Below are 19,143 nucleotides of genomic sequence, written 5' to 3'. Positions count from 1 at the left end.
GTGGAGTTTTGTTTTTTTGAATGAGATAACTTTGTAGTAACCCTATGCAGTGACACAACAGGTGGTCATCCTTCTTAAACTGCTGCAACAGAGACAGGTGCTTCCGACTATGAGGGAACAGATCTCCGGACAGGCTTTGGACAATGGTGGAAATCGGGGGGTGAAAATGAGGTGTAATTCATGCATGGACACCTCCTAACCCATCCCAGCTCTATGTCAAATATCCAAGTGCATGAACCCAACTGCTTAAAAAAAAGTCCATGTTGCAACGCAAACACGCTCATTCAAACTGTCAGTGGGTTTTTTCCCCCCTTAGTTTGTTAGGGAAACAGAGGCGTCAGAGGACAATGGCCTGACAATCAGCAAACAGGAAGAGATCCCCTTTGCACAGAAGGGTATTCCTGAGTCCAGCTTAAAATGGGAAGCGGGCTGTGGGGGTGGGTGAGCACAGAGACAGCCCTTTGACCTCAAAACACCCACACAAACATTTCCTACTTTAACAAAAAAATCCATCTAAAGAGATCATTATCTCTCAGCACAGGAACAATGCAACAACCTGAGAACAGCGGTGACCCAACCTGTGACAAATCCCACTCAAAACTACATTTTCTCAACAGACGGAAACACAACACAGGTGAAAAACGTCTTGCTTTCCCTTCGCCTGCACTTAGCCTCTCTCGTTCTCCACTTTCATTGTGAATCCACCCATGAAACGATCTCACAGATTAAGAGCCTTTACAGTCTGAACTTTTTGAAGCATTGCATGTAGTTTTGGCCATGTGACAGCTCGGAAATGCTTCGAGCCAAATCTGAAAGTAAAAACACTTTCCAATCTCCCTGCAGACATCTGACTGTCTGATCACCTGCGGTATCCAAACAATGTGCTTCCTTTTCAATGCAAACGCCATCATATAATTAAATCTGTCACAAGCCTCTTATCTACATACTAACTGTATGACATAAAGCCAAAGTGTGGTGTCACCGGTGAATAAACTCATATAAATCTGGTGAGATTTCCTCTTAAAATAACCAATTAAAATACAGAATACTGCTGGAAATGCATTTACCGCCATTTATAAATAGACGATATAACCCAAATAAAACTAAACTCCATCAGTTTTTGAAGAAACATGCTGTATCTTATAATTAATCACTTAGTTCCGCTCATTTCCTCAAGCTATGAGCTGCCTCAGTGAGCTTTATCCTCAGTATCCTATCAGTCATTGTGTAAGAGTAGGTGCCAGAGATAATAATGGTCAAATCAGCACTGATTGATTAAGCAAGAACTGGAAGGAAGGGAGGGGACGATGATGAGCAGGAAGCAAAAAGAGTGACGAGTTGACCCTTCTCATGCTGTCAGATAGATAAGAGTAGTGATGGAGATTTCCAGTGTACTCAGATGACCTTTAACTGCAGATTTAACGTCACTATTTAGCAAAACTACTCTGTTTAGACCGCTAAGCCATTAAAAAAAGAAAATGTTTATGGGGGTTATATATGCATTCATTTCTAAACTGAATTTACTTCTATTGCCATTAAAGTTATTTTTATTTTATTTTAATGGGCAACTGGCTTTTGACTGTATTTGTCTATTTTGGATCTGCAAACAGAATGAATAAAAATGACGAAGCTCAAAAGCAAACATGTCATTTGAAACTGCAGCTGCTGATAAGCATCTGAAATCGTTTTGAATTCCTTTTAAATTTACTGTAACAGTTCTAAAGAAGTGTTTCAAAGCTTATAATTTGCCTTGGAATATTGTAAAGATTTGCTTTGCGTAACATTAAAAAGCACTCACACTATTTAAAACACAGGGTTAGACACAGTTTTTTACAGACTATTTAATTCGATCCCTGTTAAACTATTAAATTTAATCTCTGTGTCGGGTATGCTGCTCCTTTGACGAGTACAGGCCAAGCTCGAAGCATGTAATCTCTTTTTATTGCACATTAAAACTTTTGATCGTGGTTATTAAATTTAGCTGAACTACGTGGTTATATCGGTTTCCAGGAGTCGTCTTCCCGCTATTGGCCAACAGAGGGCGGTGTAAAACTTGGGTTGACGGTCAGGGAACTCTCACCAAAGCGCTTGTTGGCTGTGCATCAGCAGGGGGGTCTTTATACAAAAGCTTCTGCGCTTTAAGTTTATGTTTTACAGGATTGCGAGAGTAATTTCAAAAGCCCCAGTTCACTCTGTGCGTCAGCTTTTTTTTATATTACGAAATTCAAGAAAACTGACGTCCAAAATGTCTTTTCAGTATCCCCAGGCATACCGCGACGAGTCAGTTGTAAGTAAATGTAGCTTGCTAGCTAACTAGCCTAGCGTGCTAATAAGCCGGGATGCTTAATCATCACCCGCTTTCATTCATTGAATTGAGTGTTCGCTTTGTTAGCATGCTAGTTAGCTTAGCCAGGTCTGGATGTCCGAGACCGGCTTTACTGCCAAAATCCATACGTTTCAAAACATGGCTATAACTAAACTACCCGTTTTAGCTTTTCAAGCTGCTATTTGATTAACTTTACTAGTCACCCTGGGCTTATAAGCCTTATAGTTCAAGTCTGTTTTGCCTAGCTACTTCACCTTTTAATCATTCCTGTGTGGCTGGTCTCAGGTGGACGACTATCATGGCTACAAAGTACCTGACCCATACAGCTGGCTGGAGGACCCTGACAGTGAAAAAACACAGGTAAACTCCCATTAGCGCTCAAGTCACCAGCAAGTTCTGCATTTTTTACTACCATAGTTAGCTGTTTTTTATTATAAAATGTAGGCATGTGACTTGACAGCTAAAGTGCTAGTTCAGATGTCAAAGGCGCATTTAAAGTGCAGTAGGAGAAACATTCATATCCATCAGCTTCAAGTTTTATTGACATGATCAGTGGACTGTCCCAAAGAGCAGCTTTACTGAATGAACTGAATAACGTTGCTGAACTTAAACATCTGTTCTGGTTTTACAGTGCTGCCAAAAAGTGTTTGCCCCTTCCTGATATTTTTTTATGCATTTATCACAGTTGCATGTTTCAGATCAAACATTTTAATATTAGGGAAATATAACCCATGTAAAATCAAAATGCAGTTTTTAAATGGTCATTTTACTTTTTAAGGGTAAAAAGCCACCCAAATGCCTCTGGTCTAATCTCATTGTACATCCTGTATAATGACAATAAAGGCATTCTTCTATTCTTCTTCTTCTTCGTCTAATGTGAAAAAGTTATTGTCCCCTAAACCTAATAACTGGTTGTGCCACCCTTGGCAGCAAGAGTTGTAATCAAGAGTTTGCAACAACTGGCAATGAGTCTTTCAAGTTGCTGTGGAGTAATATTGGCCCACTCTTCTTTGCATAATCGTTTTAATTCAGCCACATTGGAGAGTTTTCAAGCAGGGAATGCCAAAGCACCTCAGATTTAAGTCTGGTCTTGGATTAGGCTACACAAAAACCTTTTTTAGCTATTCAGAGGTGGACTTGCTGGTGCGTTTCAGATCATTTTCCTGCTTTATAACCTCAGTGCACTTGAGCTTCAGGTTACAAACTGCTGTCCAGTCATTCACCTTCAGGATTTTCTGGTAGAGATCAGAATTCATGGTTCCATCAGTTTGGAACTGATGGACTTCTTATGAATGGGTGAGTGTATCCAAACGTTTGACTGGTACCGTATATATCTTGAAAAGTATTTAATATATGAAGCTTTCACAGCAATCATTATATCAATATATCCAAACTTTGGACTATGAAATTGTTAGGCAAATTGCAACTGTGGGGGCAGTCAAATGTTTTTACAGGTAGGTTTGGATACCATTTTTCCATTAATGAAATAAAGGCAAAATCATCATTTAAAAACTGCATTTTCTATTTACTCGGCTTATCTTTGTCCCATCTTTCCCCATTTCCTGTCTCTCTCCACTACCGATAAAAGCCGCTGTGGCCAAAAATGCAAAAATACAAACAAACGTGTAAGTGTGACAGATATGAAAGAAAAAAAAATCAGGATGGGGCAAATATGTTCTTACAGCACTATACTAAGCAAAGGTATCAGCTAAATTATTATCTGCTCCTTTGAACAGACTGCAGAGATGATGATGGTGAAATAGGAAGTGAAATGTAAAGTATGTTTTGTGCTTTCTTCCACCAGGCCTTTGTAAGTGCTCAGAACCAGCTCACTTTGCCGTTTTTAGAGTGCTGTGAGGTGCGAGAGCTGTTCAAGGAGCGGATGACCGAGCTGTATGACTATCCCAAGTATAGCTGTCCCTTCAAGAGGGGAAGCAGGTGAGGTTTGCTGCAACAGATTCTTTAATAACAGTTGTGATGTTGGAGCTTCAGGTTTAGTTTGAGATGACAGAGTGGTTATGTGCCATTCCAGTAGCTTCTCTCTTTATTTTTCAGGTACTTTCACTTCTACAACACAGGCCTCCAGAATCAGAGTGTTATGTATGTGCAAGAGAGCCTAGATGCTGAGCCAACAGTCTTCTTAGATCCAAATACATTTTCTGAAGATGGAACAGTTGCCCTGCGAGGTATCAATAATGGCCATTATGAAATCAAATTATCTATTTGATTGGTATGAAAAAATATTTTGCCTGAATTTCTAGATATTGTGCTCTTGTTAATTTAATAGTAATACCTTTAGGTCAGAATTGCCTTTCAAATACTGGGCATAGTTGCTTGATGTGGCAATTTTGATTCAATTGTTAATATTCATGTCTGCAGCTAATTACAGATTTTAGCTTAAGCTACTATCCTTGTTAAAGATCTATTTATGTTTTTCTAATTCCTTCAAGGCTATGCATTCTCTGAGGATGGGGAGTACCTGGCTTATGGCACTAGTGCCAGTGGGTCTGACTGGGTGGAGATCCGCTTTCTGCGTGTTGAGGGTGCCGTGCCTTTAGAGGACCGCCTCGAGCGAGTCAAATTTAGTTGCATGTCCTGGACCCATGATGGGAAGGGTCTTTTCTACAACTCATATCCTGACCAGGAGGGCAAAAGTGATGGTAAGACTATGTTGGACTGGGTTCAGTCATTCTCAAATACTAACCCTTGCTTTAACTGCAGTGAATTATACTTAAAATATTAAATACTTACAAGGTAATTGACATTCTTGGAACTCATCAGTCTGTCTGCCTGCCTGCCTGCCTGGCCCCATGGGACAAGGATCTCTGCCAGGATAGAAGATAGTGGATTAATGGATATGTGCTTAAGGACTTCCTGTTCTGTGCACCGGCCAGTTACCTTTTTAAAAAAGCTAATGAAAAGCTAAATTGTCATTAGATGATAGCTGGGGGTTTCAAGATAATCTGCAAATGCAGTCCACATAGACTGTTAATCTGCATGCAACCAAAGCCTGCTCAAACGTGAGTGGAAAATAGAAGTCTGAGTGCAGTTGAAGCCAAGAAAGCTGAAAACAGCGAGGTCCATAATTTGATGGAAAAGGCAGTATTATAGTTTTGCCTCAGTACCACCACCACAGTAGAGAATTTCAGCTTTAATTCAAGGGATTAAAAAAAAATACATTAACTATTGAGAAATTACAGCCATTTTTATACATAGACCTCCATTTTCAGAGGCTTAAAATTAATTGGATGTTTGACTGACAAGCAGTTTTGTGACCAGATTATGCCTATTCCTTGTTATTTCATGGCGAATGATGAAGAAATAATAAATAATTGATTCAAAGTGCAGAATTTGTGTTTTATAGCTTTTCACTGCCATCATTAGACTAAAAATTAAAATAAACCGGTCAGGGAGCTATCACAAAGTTAGGAGTCATCAAATCAACAATCTGGTGCATTATTAAACAACACATGCCTAGGTCATCAATGTACCAAAAGACCTAAAAGACCACAGAAAACGAATGGATGATGACAGAATTATTTCTATGTTTAAGAAAAAGTGCTTCACATCTATCCAAGTCAAGAATACGCACAACAAAGTAGACTTATCATTGTCACGATCTACAATCAAGATCCACCTTAATGCATTCAGTATACAGGGTTTGCAACAAAGAGCAAACTGTTGGTTACACTGAGAAACAGGAATGCTAAAAGAGGCTGTGCAGTTCTGGAAAGGAGAGGAGAAAAAAAAGTCCATCAAAAGTGAAAGGAAGAGAAAAGTATAGAGAAGCATACCACATCAGCTAAACATGATGGTGATGTTGGCATGGGTCTGTCGTGCCAGTGGAAGTAGACCACTAGTGTTTATTTATGATGTGACTTCTGATAGAAATAGCAGGATAAATTGTGAAGTGTACAGGGCTACAATCTGCTAAGATTCAGCCAAATACTGCAACACTGATCACACAGCGCTTCACTGTGCAAATGGATAATGACCCAAAGCGTACTGCAAAAGCTCCCCAAGAGTTTCTCAAGGCAAAGAAATTGGATATTCTTCAATGGCAAAGTCAGTCAGCTGATCTCAACCCAGCAGAGCACGCTTTTCAGTTATTAAATAAAACTGAAGGCAGAAAGACCCACAAACAAGCACCAACTAAAGTTGGCTGCAGTAAAGGCCTAAAAGCATCTCCAAGGAAGAAACAGCATTTGGTGATGTCAGTGGGTTCTGCATTTCAGGCAGTGACTGCAAAGGATTTTTATCCGAGTATTAAAAATAATCCTTTTATTTAAAATTATGTTAGTTTGTCCAATTACTTTTGACCCTCTGGAAACAGAAAACTATGTATAAAAATTGCTGTAATTCTTATACACAATCCTGTTGAATTAAAGCAGGGTTCTAGCCAGTGGTTAATTACCCAGCACTGCGGCGGGTTGACGTCCTCTTGCACCAGGCTGAGAATTTCACTGGTTTGCTATTGGAATAGTTCGCTTTCACTGCAATTAGCAAGCAGGCATAGCGATTAACATTTCAGTCCCCTCGCAGTCACTGTTTTTTTTTTTTTTTTTTTTTTTTTTTATATATATATATATATATATATATAAAATTTCTTTTTTTTTTTTTTTTTTTTTTTTAATTTTATCTCTGCAATACACACCCACACATGGCACTCCCCTTCTTTTCATATTTCATTTTTTCTTTCAGGCACTGAGACCTCCACTAACCTGCATCAGAAGCTATACTATCATGTTCTGGGGACTCCACAGTCTGAAGACGTCCTATGTGCAGAATTTCCTGACCACCCCAAATGGATGAGTGGAGCAGAAGTATGTGTGATTTGTTTTTTTGTTTTCCCCTTTGGCCATGTTTTCAAATTACTTAAGCAGAACACACACTTTAGCTGGTATTCAGGTGCGGTTTAATGACTTCATATGTATTGCAGGTATCAGAAGATGGGCGCTATGTGCTGCTGTCTATCAGAGAAGGATGTGATCCTGTCAACAGACTGTGGTATTGTGACCTCAAATCTACTCCTCAGGGTATTACAGGTATTCTGCACTTATTTGTTTTTCTAAGTATTTTGAAGTATTTTGGTACTTTGTTTAGGAAAATCATTGCTCTTCTTACAGCCTTATTGTACTGTTGATATATAACAGTTTTATTTCCAATTGTTCTTGCTCAGCTGTCAGATTTTAGAACTAAAATTCTCATTCTTGTTTGTTTAGGACTTTTGCCATGGGTAAAATTAATCGACAACTTTGATGCCGAATACGAATATGTAACAAACGAGGGCACGTTGTTCACTTTCAAGACCAATTTAGATGCCCCACGTTACAGACTAATCAACATTGACTTTGCCTCGCCTGAGCAGAGCAACTGGAAGGAGCTCCTCCCTCAACATGACAAGGATGTCATTGGTGAGGTTCTACAACACTCACATGATCTGTACCATCAAAATATTAGCAGTCTTGCCCAGGCACTAGATATAAATGTCAACTTTGTACATTCTTTTTGCCTTGTCTTTCCTGCAGTGTTTGCCACCTGTACGTACTCCAGCTATCTGTTTGTGTGTTTCCTCCATGATGTGAAGAATGTGTTGAAAATGTACCGTCTGAGCTCAGGGGAGGAGATGAGGACCTTCGCTCTTGATGTTGGATCCATAGTAGGCTTTACAGGACGAAAGCGAGACTCTGAAATCTTTTATTATTTCACTTCTTTTCTGTCTCCAGGTACTAGATTGCAAAAATGTGTTTTTTGTTTGTTGTTTTTTTTTTTAATGAAAAATTATTTTTTTCTATCAGATGCATTTGTACCTATGCAATTATTGGCTTTAGGGCTGTTGGGGATTAAATGTTAAGTTCTTCCTTTAAAACTTGTGTAATTAAGAAAAATTGTAGTAAGTTGCATTATAACTTCATCAAGTCACAGGTTGTGAAGCAAATTAAATTTTGACTTTCTTTCATCTAGCCATCATTTACCACTGCGACCTAACTAAGGAGCCCCTGCAGCCCCACATCTTCAGAGAGGTCACTGTGAAAGGCTTCAACCCCTCAGACTACCAGACCACACAGGTAACTAGAGCTGAGACTGGGATTACCAGTGTTAAATAGTTTTTTCATGTTATTTGAACACATGACTTCTGTTTAAAAATAGGCTTTGTCAAACACATTTATTGAAAGAGATGTTAACAATTAGTTAATGAATGCCCAACCTTAACCTTAAAGTACTGACTCAGCTTTTATCAAGAATGACAGTAGTAATAAAACAGCTGATTTGTGTGCGGGCGAGTTGTACCCTGGTAAAGAAAATAAAGGGTTTTGTCTATTGCCTGGTTTGAAAGCAGAAAACTCCTGGCAAACTATCACATTAGGACAGGAGCGTTAGAACATTGAGAGAGGTAGTGGCATCATTTAGTAACAAAAACAGCAATGAAATATACTTTCAAATATACTAGAGTCTTACTCTGCTTATGTCAGCATACCTTAAACTAGAAAAGCAATCTTCTTGATCTGAAAAATATGCTACTTTTTATAGAGTGAAATGGTTAAAAGCCAAGCTCAGGGGTGAATTAACCTCCTGAGGTGCCTTGTGGGCAGAAAAACCAACGTTAGGCCCCTCTGAACACCCCCCCCGGTTTTGTTTTGACATGCATATAGAAACTAAAGAAATCTACTCCTGAAGTTATTAGTTTAATTAATTGGTGGATTGACACAAATTGGCAGTGATATGATATTAGAGTAATAATTAACCAGAAGTTTCCCAGGTTTACTGATACCAGCATCTCCAGTGTGAACTTTATAGTTTTCTGTGATGGTAAATGAAACTTGTATGGATATGTTAACATAATGTTTTTTTTATAATTTTTAAGATAAGCTGGTTGCTGCATTACTATGATGGAATAATGCTACCTTGTTAGATTTTTTTTCCATGTGTTTTTCATTAGGAAAAAAAGGAAGTCTCCTCCTCCTTTCAGCTGCTTCCTTTAACAGATCATCTGCCTTCATCTCACCCCAGTCCCTTCCATCCTCCCCTGTCACGCCAACCCTCTGCATGTCCTCCTTCACATCTACAAACCTTTTCTGTGGTCTTCCTGTTTTCTATCTGCCTGGCAGATCCATCCTTTGTTATTCCTCCTCCTGCACATGTCCAAACTATCTGTCTTGGCTCTCTAATTGTAAATCCAAACTGCCTGAGCTGTCAGCTGGGTATTTTTTAAAAAACTAAAACTGTACTCTAATATTCAAGTCATCAGATATTTGTTGCTTAGTTATTGATTTTTCAATTTTCTGATTCTAAGTAGTGGATTTTTTTTTTCTTTTCATTTATAAAATACATGAGCTTATATGTCATGTCAGCGTGGGTTTCTGACATCTCTCTATTTCATAGTAGTAACCGTCACATTTCAGTTCATCTCATTATGGCCAGTAAGATTAAGCAACTTTGTATTGGCCTTTATCTAGTTTCCCTCTTTCAAAAAAGCACCTAGAGAAAGATTTATGGAAAGCACTGGCTCATGATTGCTGTTATTTCTCACCTGCACGGACTTTGCTTAGAGAGTGAGGCACACCTCCGTCCATCATCAAGGCCTTGATTATACTTTTTGCAAGTCCGCCCACGTCCGAGTGATGGCAATTTGGTCGTCAGACAGTGTAAAACATTTTACAAGAAATGAGTAATAGGACTTGAATTTTTTGTTATGTTGTGCTGCATGCTGTCACAGTATCCCTGGCCGGGAACAGATGACCTTACATAGTTGATTTTATATTTAAGTGATTCAAATTTCTCAGAAACTTGAAGTAAATTGTCGTGTAGAGAATCTAACCTTGGTCAGACCATGATTCAAATTCTTTTTACTTAATACATATAGTGTCTCAGGGTGAAATAGCGCTATAAGTGTAAAATGTTCACTGTGCAGATAGGATTTTATAAGAGCTCCTGTGCCGTCTTTGTCTTTTGACTCAGAAGCAAGGGCAGACAGGTGATGTAAGCTTTACTGTTCTTTATCTATTCATAATTCACTTTCAGTCTCCCTTTATTTCTCTGACAATCTTTTTCTGTTTTTGTTTTTCTTCTTCTTTTTTTTCAGATCTTCTACCCATCCAAGGATGGCACTCAAATACCCATGTTTATTGTTCACAAGAAGGGCATCAAAATGGATGGCTCCCATCCAGGTTTTCTTTATGGCTATGGGGGCTTCAACATCTCTATCACACCAAGCTACAGTGTCTCTAGACTCATCTTTGTCAGACATCTGGGGGGAGTTTTAGCTGTCGCCAACATCAGAGGAGGAGGAGAATATGGGGAGACCTGGCACAAAGGTGAGCAGCTTTAGACACATAATTATAAAGACCTCCATCACAGGGGCATATCCAGTTTGTCCTGTTAGGAAATGACTGTCTTTTTAAAAGTAGTACAGTGTGTGTAGCACAAGACTGTGCCTTGTCTTTCAGTGATGCAGCTTACACCTTTTAGCTAAAAGTTTGACATGAATATATTTGCATATTGATAGATTCTGGAGTTTTCTGTAACTGAGGCGGCATAAATGTTGTTTTTTTTAAGAATTTCTAACCCGACAAGCATGAAAAAAAACATATCAGACACACATTATTATTCAAAGCAGAATAATTTTATCTCCCTTCAAACGTGCCTTGAGGGAATCTTTTAAATATTACCAGCACAAAGCCCTCATTTACATACTTTGTATTCTTGTTTCCAGCTGGCATGCTGGCAAATAAACAGAACTGCTTCACAGACTTCCAGTGTGCAGCTGAATATCTAATCAAGGAGGGCTACACGTCTCCCTCCAAACTGACTATAAATGGAGGCTCCAACGGTGGCCTGCTTGTAGGTATGTACGCCTCCGCTAAATAACACACATTAATAAAACCATTTAATCCTACCACATAGTTACAGATAATGCTTCTGAATACTCGGTGTCCTCTCTTAGCGGCCTGTGTGAACCAGCGGCCTGAGCTGTTTGGGTGTGCAGTAGCTCAGGTGGGCGTCATGGACATGCTGAAATTCCACAAGTTCACAATCGGACATGCCTGGACCACAGACTTCGGCTGTTCAGAAGACAAAGAGCAGTTTGAATGGCTCATGAAGTAGGTGCTCTCTGACCACAGTGTACACAGTGTTCCTTTTTTTTTTATTCAGGTGTCTGTAGCTGTGGTGTTAGTGGATGATTTTGATTTCTTATTTTTCACTCTTTATTTACGCAAAGCTTACTTCACTTTACTTCTCTTACGTACATACCGGACATGTGGTGACTTCAAAGAACTATAACAGGAATGATTACTCGACCGTTGAGTCTCCAGCTTTCCGTGTCCATGTCTACAACTAAGTTTAATCTGTTTACCAATAACATGGCTGACTGGAGTCAGGTCATCAAAAAGTACAGAACTGTGCAAAAGTCTTGAGCCACCCCTCATTTCTTGAGGTCTAAAGTGGTTTTGAGCAGTTTTCTGAAGGTCTGTCAAAATCTTTCTTTGGCTGTTTTTTCATTTTCAGTCCAGTCCTTGTACCGGACTATTTTCAGAGGGGTTTTTTTTTTTTTTTTGCCTAAGCCATGCAATCATTCCTTCCTATGACTCACTCAAGCATAAAAAAGGCATATAACTCCAGGGAAGAGCCAGTGTTGTCTACACATAACAGACAGCTTTGTTACTTTGGCACTTTGTTACTAGTAGGCTGTCACAAGAACACATCATTTATTCCCATTTCTCTAGTTGAACCTATGAGAAATGCCAAAGTTATCACAGTTTGACAGGCATAAAATAGTATTTTTGCACTAACAAGGAGATTCCCAAAGAGCTATTTGCTGAAAACTTGACATATTTCAGCATGCTGTGTATTGTGTCCTTAAAATTTTTGAGTAAACTGGACAAATGACTGACAAAAGAAGAAGTGCTAGACCTAAAAAAAACCTATCTGCAGCAGATGAGCAGAATCCAGCAAAGGACTGACACTGGACCTGAGAGTTGCATCTGACCCTTTAGTTTATCCATTTACTGTTCACCGAAGCCTCATCAGAGATGGTCTCAAGTGAATGGTGGCTGTCAAGAAGCCATTGTTAAGGAAGGGAAATGGAGAGAGAAAAGGCTGAGGTATTCCAAATTACACAAGAACTGGAATGGACATTTGTGGCAACAGGTCTGGTGGAGTAATGAATCCAAATTTGAATTTTTGAGTTCAAATTGTCATCAACATGTACAGTGGTCAGGAAAGAGGAGCAACAGTGAGTGGCTGCAGCCATCTGCAAAACATGGAGGCGCACTCATGGTTTGAGGCTGCATTTCAGTCAGTACACATCAAAAAAGACTGACGACCAACGACGAGTGTCCAGAATGAAGAGCTGGACAGCACCAGGACCTGACATAATCCACAGCACTCCATGATTATCTGGATGATTGCTGGTTGAAGAATGGGATGCCATCCCATAGCAGTGTGAGACCAGAATGAGGAGGTGGTGCCAGGTTGTTGTAGCTGTGTATGGTTCTTCCACCTGCAACTGAGGCCCCTGTTTGTTAAATGAATACATTGTTAAATTGCCAATATGTCTTCTTTCTTCAGACTTCAATCATCCAATCCAATAAATGACACCAGTCAAGAGTCAATAGCAGAATAAGCTGTTTAGCAAGTTTTTCATGGGCTCAACCCATATACTCAACTCTGCTGCTCAACCTACAAATGTATTTTCCTTTAACATGTGGCACCATTTAAACAGGCATTCCAATGTGTAAGATTTATTTGGTAATAAATCTTTTAAGCATTGTTACAACTAAGAAATAATCAACCAAACAGAAATTTCCTTACTTTTTATGCTAAGTTCATTGTTGCAGTTCACTCAGCAGTGACTGATTTAAAGGCATTTGAGACAGCTGAGACTCATTTGGTTATCAGATTTGTTTGTGACTGAATTGGCTTCTTTGGTTTGTAATGTGATAACAGAGTGACTATTTTTGGGTTGGATTTTAAAAAAAAAAAGAATTTTTAACTTCAGCCTTGTCATTATTCTGACATTTTATAGAGGAAATCTGCTGTTTAATATTGTAAATGGTTGCAGTCCTAACAAAGATCCCACTGCTCCTCTCTCACAGATACTCACCGCTTCATAACATCCGTATCCCAGAAGGCAATGGGGTCCAGTACCCTGCTGTACTTTTGCTGACGGGCGACCACGATGACCGGGTAGTGCCTCTGCATTCCCTCAAGTACATTGCTACTCTGCAGCACACTGTAGGCCGCAGCCCCAAACAGACAAATCCCCTTTTCATCCTTGTAGACACAAAGTCGGGCCACGGTGCTGGCAAGCCCACCAGCAAGGTCATTCAGGAGGTTGCTGACACTTACGCCTTCATCGCTCGCTGTCTCAACATCTCCTGGGTCAAATAACCTGCATCTTCTTTTAAAGTGTGTGGTTTTTGTTTTTGTTTGTTTTTTATTCTTTGGTCAAACCATATTTAGAATACAGTTAATACCAAGTGTTGACACATTGTTTATAGCACGACTACCTTTTTTTTTTTTTTTTTTTTGTGCTGATCTGTTTCTGTCCCTCCCCCTGTGTGAGCAGATCAGATCAGAGAGTTAGCAGGCTCTCCACTGCACACAAATATAAGCCAACATGCATCTCTCACACCTAATCTGTTTGTTGTTCTGTGTAATCAGAGGGGGCTCTCTTCATGGATGATACAGTAATCAGCCAGTCAGCCGTTAAAGTCATGAGGTGAAAATAGCAAAAATTTCATTTCAAGATTGTTCCTGCTCCCTTTGGGTGCTGCAGCCTGATGCGTGTTATTTATTTCTCGATTGTGCACAGAATGGAGTCTGTTTGTCAGATGATGTCAGTACCTACAAATGTTAGTGACAGTATTACATGAATGATGGTACTGCTGGTGGATGGAGTGAAAACAATTGCAAAAAAAACAATATTGTGTTTGCATGTGAAAGAGTGTGTGTGAGTGTGTCGGTATATAAATTTCAGTCCTTGCATTAATTTCAGACTGATGATTTCTACCTCTTGACTTGTGCTGATTGTTTACCTTTTCAAAGGGAACAAAACACAATGCCACAAATACAATAAATAACTTTTTCAACAGTGACTTGTCAGGGTCTTTTATTCTTTATGTATGGTAACAGCATATTCATGTAGTAGGTAAAATGACACTAGGATAACAGCTGAAGATAATAAAAAAAAAAAAAAAAAAAAAAAGTCATCAAAGCTGAGAAGCTGATCTCCAAATATGTGAACAAAAAGAACAGATTTGACTTTAAAACAAATCAAGGTAGTAAATGCAAAAAAATGTATTTAAGATTATCTAACAATATATTTAAGGTTATCTTGGACTACAAGAACATTTTTCTTGGTATTAATAACTAAAATAAAATAAAAAGCAACTCAAGAATCTGAGTTTTGACTGAATCTGTGGTGGTCGCTGTCTACAGACCAGAAGATGACAAAGAACAGATCAGAGTGTCCAGATCTGCTTTTATTTGTTTTGTGTGTGGTCTTCCACCAGGGGGCAGTCACGCTAAAAGTGAACAACACGTGCAGAAGCAAGCACAAAATGAGGGTGGTCTCACAGAGAGCCCCACGAGGACTACTAAACATACATGTTTCATGTTTAAGAATTTCTAATATCACACTTTCGTGTTTAATAAGGAGAATCCGTGGCACAGCTGAGACTTTTGAAATCATCTTCTCAAACGTTGCATCATCATCATCATCCATCTGACTTTTTCTGTGCCAGCATCTTTAATAAACAGATACATTAAAAAAGGCAAGGAGTTGAGCTTCAGGATGACTTTATCATGGATTCAAGATTTAAAAATTTGTTTTTATTGTAGATAAACTGGGCATTAAAACGGTTTAACTCCCCAATTTACACATTGAAAACAAAATATATATATATTTTTAAAACTACAATTATTCAAGAATCAAGAATTTGTCACATTAATTTAAATGTTACTTTCACAGTATTCAACATTTCAGTTTAAGACCAGCCGAGAAAGGCAGCTGACACCGCAGAGGGTAGCAGGAACCTTGGAAAGAAAATTGAGGATATAATCACCTCTGTTAGCTTGATGAAAGGATTTCTGTGTGGTGGGGGAGGGTCAGGGGTTGTCTAGGCATCATGAGTTATTATGAAAACATGCATAAATTCTTACTAATAACAGATTAATACCCAGCTTCATTTCATCTAAATTCAAACTGATATTCGCGTTACATTAAAAAAAAATTAAAAATAGACTTTAAGTAAAAATAAATTAAAACATGATGCAATAACTTCAAAGTCGGCACATATTTAAAACAAGAAAAACCAAGTCATCGGTTTAGTTCTTTGAAAAAATGATATATTAAAATGTAAATCTGAAGACTGAAAACCAGGAAAGTTGATGCTTCGTTTTTATTATTTCAAATGCTTGATCAACATTAAAGATGGACACCACACATTTCATAACAACTAGAGCCAAAGGTATAGGCTATGCGAAATCTAATAAAACGAGCTAACTGACCACATACATCAAAAAACTGATCCGCTAAAAAAAAAAAAAAAAAAAAAAACAGAACAAGAAAAGCAAGAAAGAAAATTCAGCACATATTGCCTCATCTAACGTTTCATACTATGAGTAAAATAAACATCATATCTTATTACATCTTTGACTTGGTAGCGCCTAAGAATAAGAAGGACTTGCATCTTTAATCACCTGGCAACCACTTTAGACTGAATGTGCATGCATGCAGTATGCTGGCGTATAGCTTTATATTCTGTGGTGCGCGCCGGAGGACACTGGACCACCAGATGGCGCATGAAAACCCCGTGAAATCCTGCAGCCGGCCTACATGTAGACTCGTGTGTCAATGAACTGATCCCAGTGCTAAACTTCACAAAAGAAAAACCTCACTCTGTTTCACTTGTCTGTGCTGAAGCTGGCGGCTCATCACGACACAAAGCAAGTGGTTTATAGGATTAGCTCATGCATGACCCACATTATAATTATATGTTAAAACATCCTATTATACATCTGCTTTGGGTGGAAATAACCATCACATGTAGACAGTAATCTTATCAACTTATGTCGAGTGAAAGTGGTGAAAGGGGTTCTAATTTCTGATTGGCTGACACAGTCGAAGACTTTATAACGCATCCAATGAACACATACCTGTGATTATAGTGAAATATTAATACGCTAACTGGAACTCGCCCCTCAGCCACTACTGAGGAACTATGTTATTTGGCGGAAGAGTAATCATTAAATTATTTCATGCTTCCTACCTATTCCGTTTATTGAATAGTTGAATAGCTTTCTGTAATTATTATCTGCACACTGAGATTTCTGAGCTATCTATCTATCTATCTATCTATCTATCTATCTATCTATCTATCTATCTATCTATCTATCTATCTATCTATCTATCTATCTATCTATCTATCTATCTATCTCTGTGTAGGCTACAGAATATGAAGTTGATTGTCTTTAGTAAACCGATGGATGGCGCTATTTTTTTCTGTTCTATCCCCATTTCTCTGGTCTTATCAGTTACCAATCACTGATCTGGAACCAGTTTACTTGCGCTGCTCAATGAGGATACGAAGCTGAATGAGTGAACAGCAGATGCCAGATCAGTGAGCAAAGTTTGGGCTCACTGAAGGAGAGGATAAATTATAGTAAGAATAATGGGAGGCCTTCTGTATGATCGCTTCACTGGTTGTTGGAGTGCATATTTATGGCAATCTTGCAATGGGGAAAAATAATTTGAGCTTATGGAGTGGTGGGGTAGGTCTTTTAAACGGGCTGGGTGGGGGATGTTAAGTATGGATCTTCATCAACAAGAGAAAGGAAGAGAGGTGGGGATGGCTGGGAGCATGGTGGGGGAGGCCATAGATGCCGCATGGTTAAGAGAGGAATGATCTAGGCTACCAACGACTCATCATTATCTTTTCTATTGGAAAACCTGGTGAGGGGATCCCCCACATTTGCAGCTAAGATGCAAATGTGGAGGATAGATATGAGATTGAGCCGTCGGTGCCTTTGAGCTTGAGCAGCCTTTTGTGAGAAGTTGGAAAATGAAATGAAGAAGAAGAAAAAATCACCTATGGAGCAGTTTGGGAGATATTTTTTTCGGATCTGTGCCACAGCCTCACAGGAATCTGTTGGTTCAGTCTCAAACAAATCTGCCTGACCCTCACGCTGCTGCAGCTTATGTTACTGAGTCACTATAAAATATTCATCCATGGAAAATCTCTTTGATTCCAGGCGGCCACTTGGCTTCATACGCCACGCAGGTTAAAGTCAGTTGAAACATGTAACTCAAACTAGAACGTCGGGAGACCTGACGTTCAGCAGGCTGATCTCTACTTCACCCACATTTGTGCAATCAAAGGAACACCGGGAGAAACACTCGGTCTGCCTGTGAGATCTCAGTGATTCGCGGAGAAAAGAAGAAAAGAAAAGAAAAGAAAAGAAAAAGAAAGACGTTAAAAAAGAGCATGTCCGCTTCCTCTTCTACCTCTCTTACAGGTGAGTGTGTTACTTTTTAACCTACACTTTTTCTTTTCTTTTTTTTTTAACAGCTTAAATCCATCCTCCCCAAGAATACATTTGATTGAGACTGACTCACCTATGAGCTGAAAAAAATCCCCACTGCCATTCACTGACCTGAAATGACCGACGTTTTCTAACGTGAAGACGTGATGGGTTGCTTCTTTTCTCAAACGCAATAAAAAAAAAAAGAAGAAAAAACTGATTTGGCGCTAAAGACGCGCACAAATGCACCAAAAGAAACCAATCGTTTTTCAAGGAAATTACAGAGTTACCTGAACTAATCTGGGAATCTTTAAAGGGAGATAACCCACCACACAGAGGAGACCAGAAGACGAACAATTAAACAAGAAAAACCCATCATTACAAGATCTCTGTTAACCACTTTAAGCCTCATATGAGAATAATAATCGAGTATTAATGTTCCTTTAGGAGCGCCATCGATTACATTGTAGGCTGATGCTCAGGTTTGTTTGTCTAAAACTTTAAAAGGTTCAGTGAGCCCAGGAGCAAGCAAAATCATACTGACCCGCCGAAGCTCCGCAGAACAACGCAACGAAATAATCCAAAAGTGAATTTGGAGGGATGCGGTGCAGATATGTGACCCCATTGTGCGCAGTTTTTGGCGCACCGGGCTGCTCAAGCGCTTCTTGTCTAACCTCCCCCTTCTCCGTGACGTCACCGATATTTCATTCAGATATTTTCACCCTGTTTACTCCCGGGGCAGGAGACTTTGCCGGATGGTTAGACTACCACCACGTGATTTACCACCCATAAAGTTTACTTTCGTCGCTTTCCTTTCGGTTCCTACCTCAGAAGTAAACGAGAAATTCATCCGCTGGGATCCAAAGGTAAAAGAAAAAAAAAAAAAGTCTGTTGGACGTCTGCAGAAAAATAATCCAATTTGAATTTAACAGGCAGTTTTTATTGTATTTTATAAGCTGCAGCATGAAAACGAAGGGAAAGTTTTGGAGTTACTCCTGTGGTCACGCATGAACCACATGACACGTGTGTATTTTTTTATTTTTTTTTTCGTTGAGCCTAAATATTTGTTAACGAAATCTGTGAAGAAAACAGAGGAAAAACTTTGATAAATGGGAGGGAAAAAAATATTTATTCTTCTTTGTTTGCACAGAGTCAGCAACATCCAGAAATGGGTATTAAAGTGTGCTGTGATTCGAATTTGAATTTAGATCAAATATTTGATTAAAAAAAAAATTTTTTTTTTCTTTTAAAACCTTCTGTAAGCCTATAGTCTCCAGGTCCTAAAAATAACC

At 39.0% G+C, this 19,143-nt stretch overlaps 1 protein-coding gene across 1 annotated transcript; it reads left to right on the top strand.

Moving 5' to 3' along the window:
- The first annotated feature begins 2,087 nt into the window (after nt 1-2,087).
- Nucleotides 2,088-14,414, top strand: prep (prolyl endopeptidase). The gene is made up of 14 exons (XM_030722382.1): nt 2,088-2,287; nt 2,612-2,686; nt 4,131-4,264; nt 4,382-4,512; nt 4,777-4,986; nt 7,028-7,149; nt 7,266-7,371; nt 7,549-7,740; nt 7,855-8,052; nt 8,291-8,394; nt 10,410-10,641; nt 11,040-11,171; nt 11,271-11,427; nt 13,423-14,414. The coding sequence occupies exons 1-14, from the start codon at nt 2,147-2,149 to the stop codon at nt 13,715-13,717; spliced, it is 2,229 nt and encodes a 742-aa protein (XP_030578242.1). The 5' UTR covers nt 2,088-2,146; the 3' UTR covers nt 13,718-14,414.
- The last annotated feature ends 4,729 nt before the right edge of the window (nt 14,415-19,143 follow it).

The sequence above is a fragment of the Archocentrus centrarchus genome, chromosome 24, assembly GCF_007364275.1.
Source record: "Archocentrus centrarchus isolate MPI-CPG fArcCen1 chromosome 24, fArcCen1, whole genome shotgun sequence".
Taxonomy (NCBI): domain Eukaryota; kingdom Metazoa; phylum Chordata; class Actinopteri; order Cichliformes; family Cichlidae; genus Archocentrus; species Archocentrus centrarchus.
Note: the sequence above shows the minus strand (reverse complement) of the source record. Positions and strands in the feature narration are given on the sequence as shown.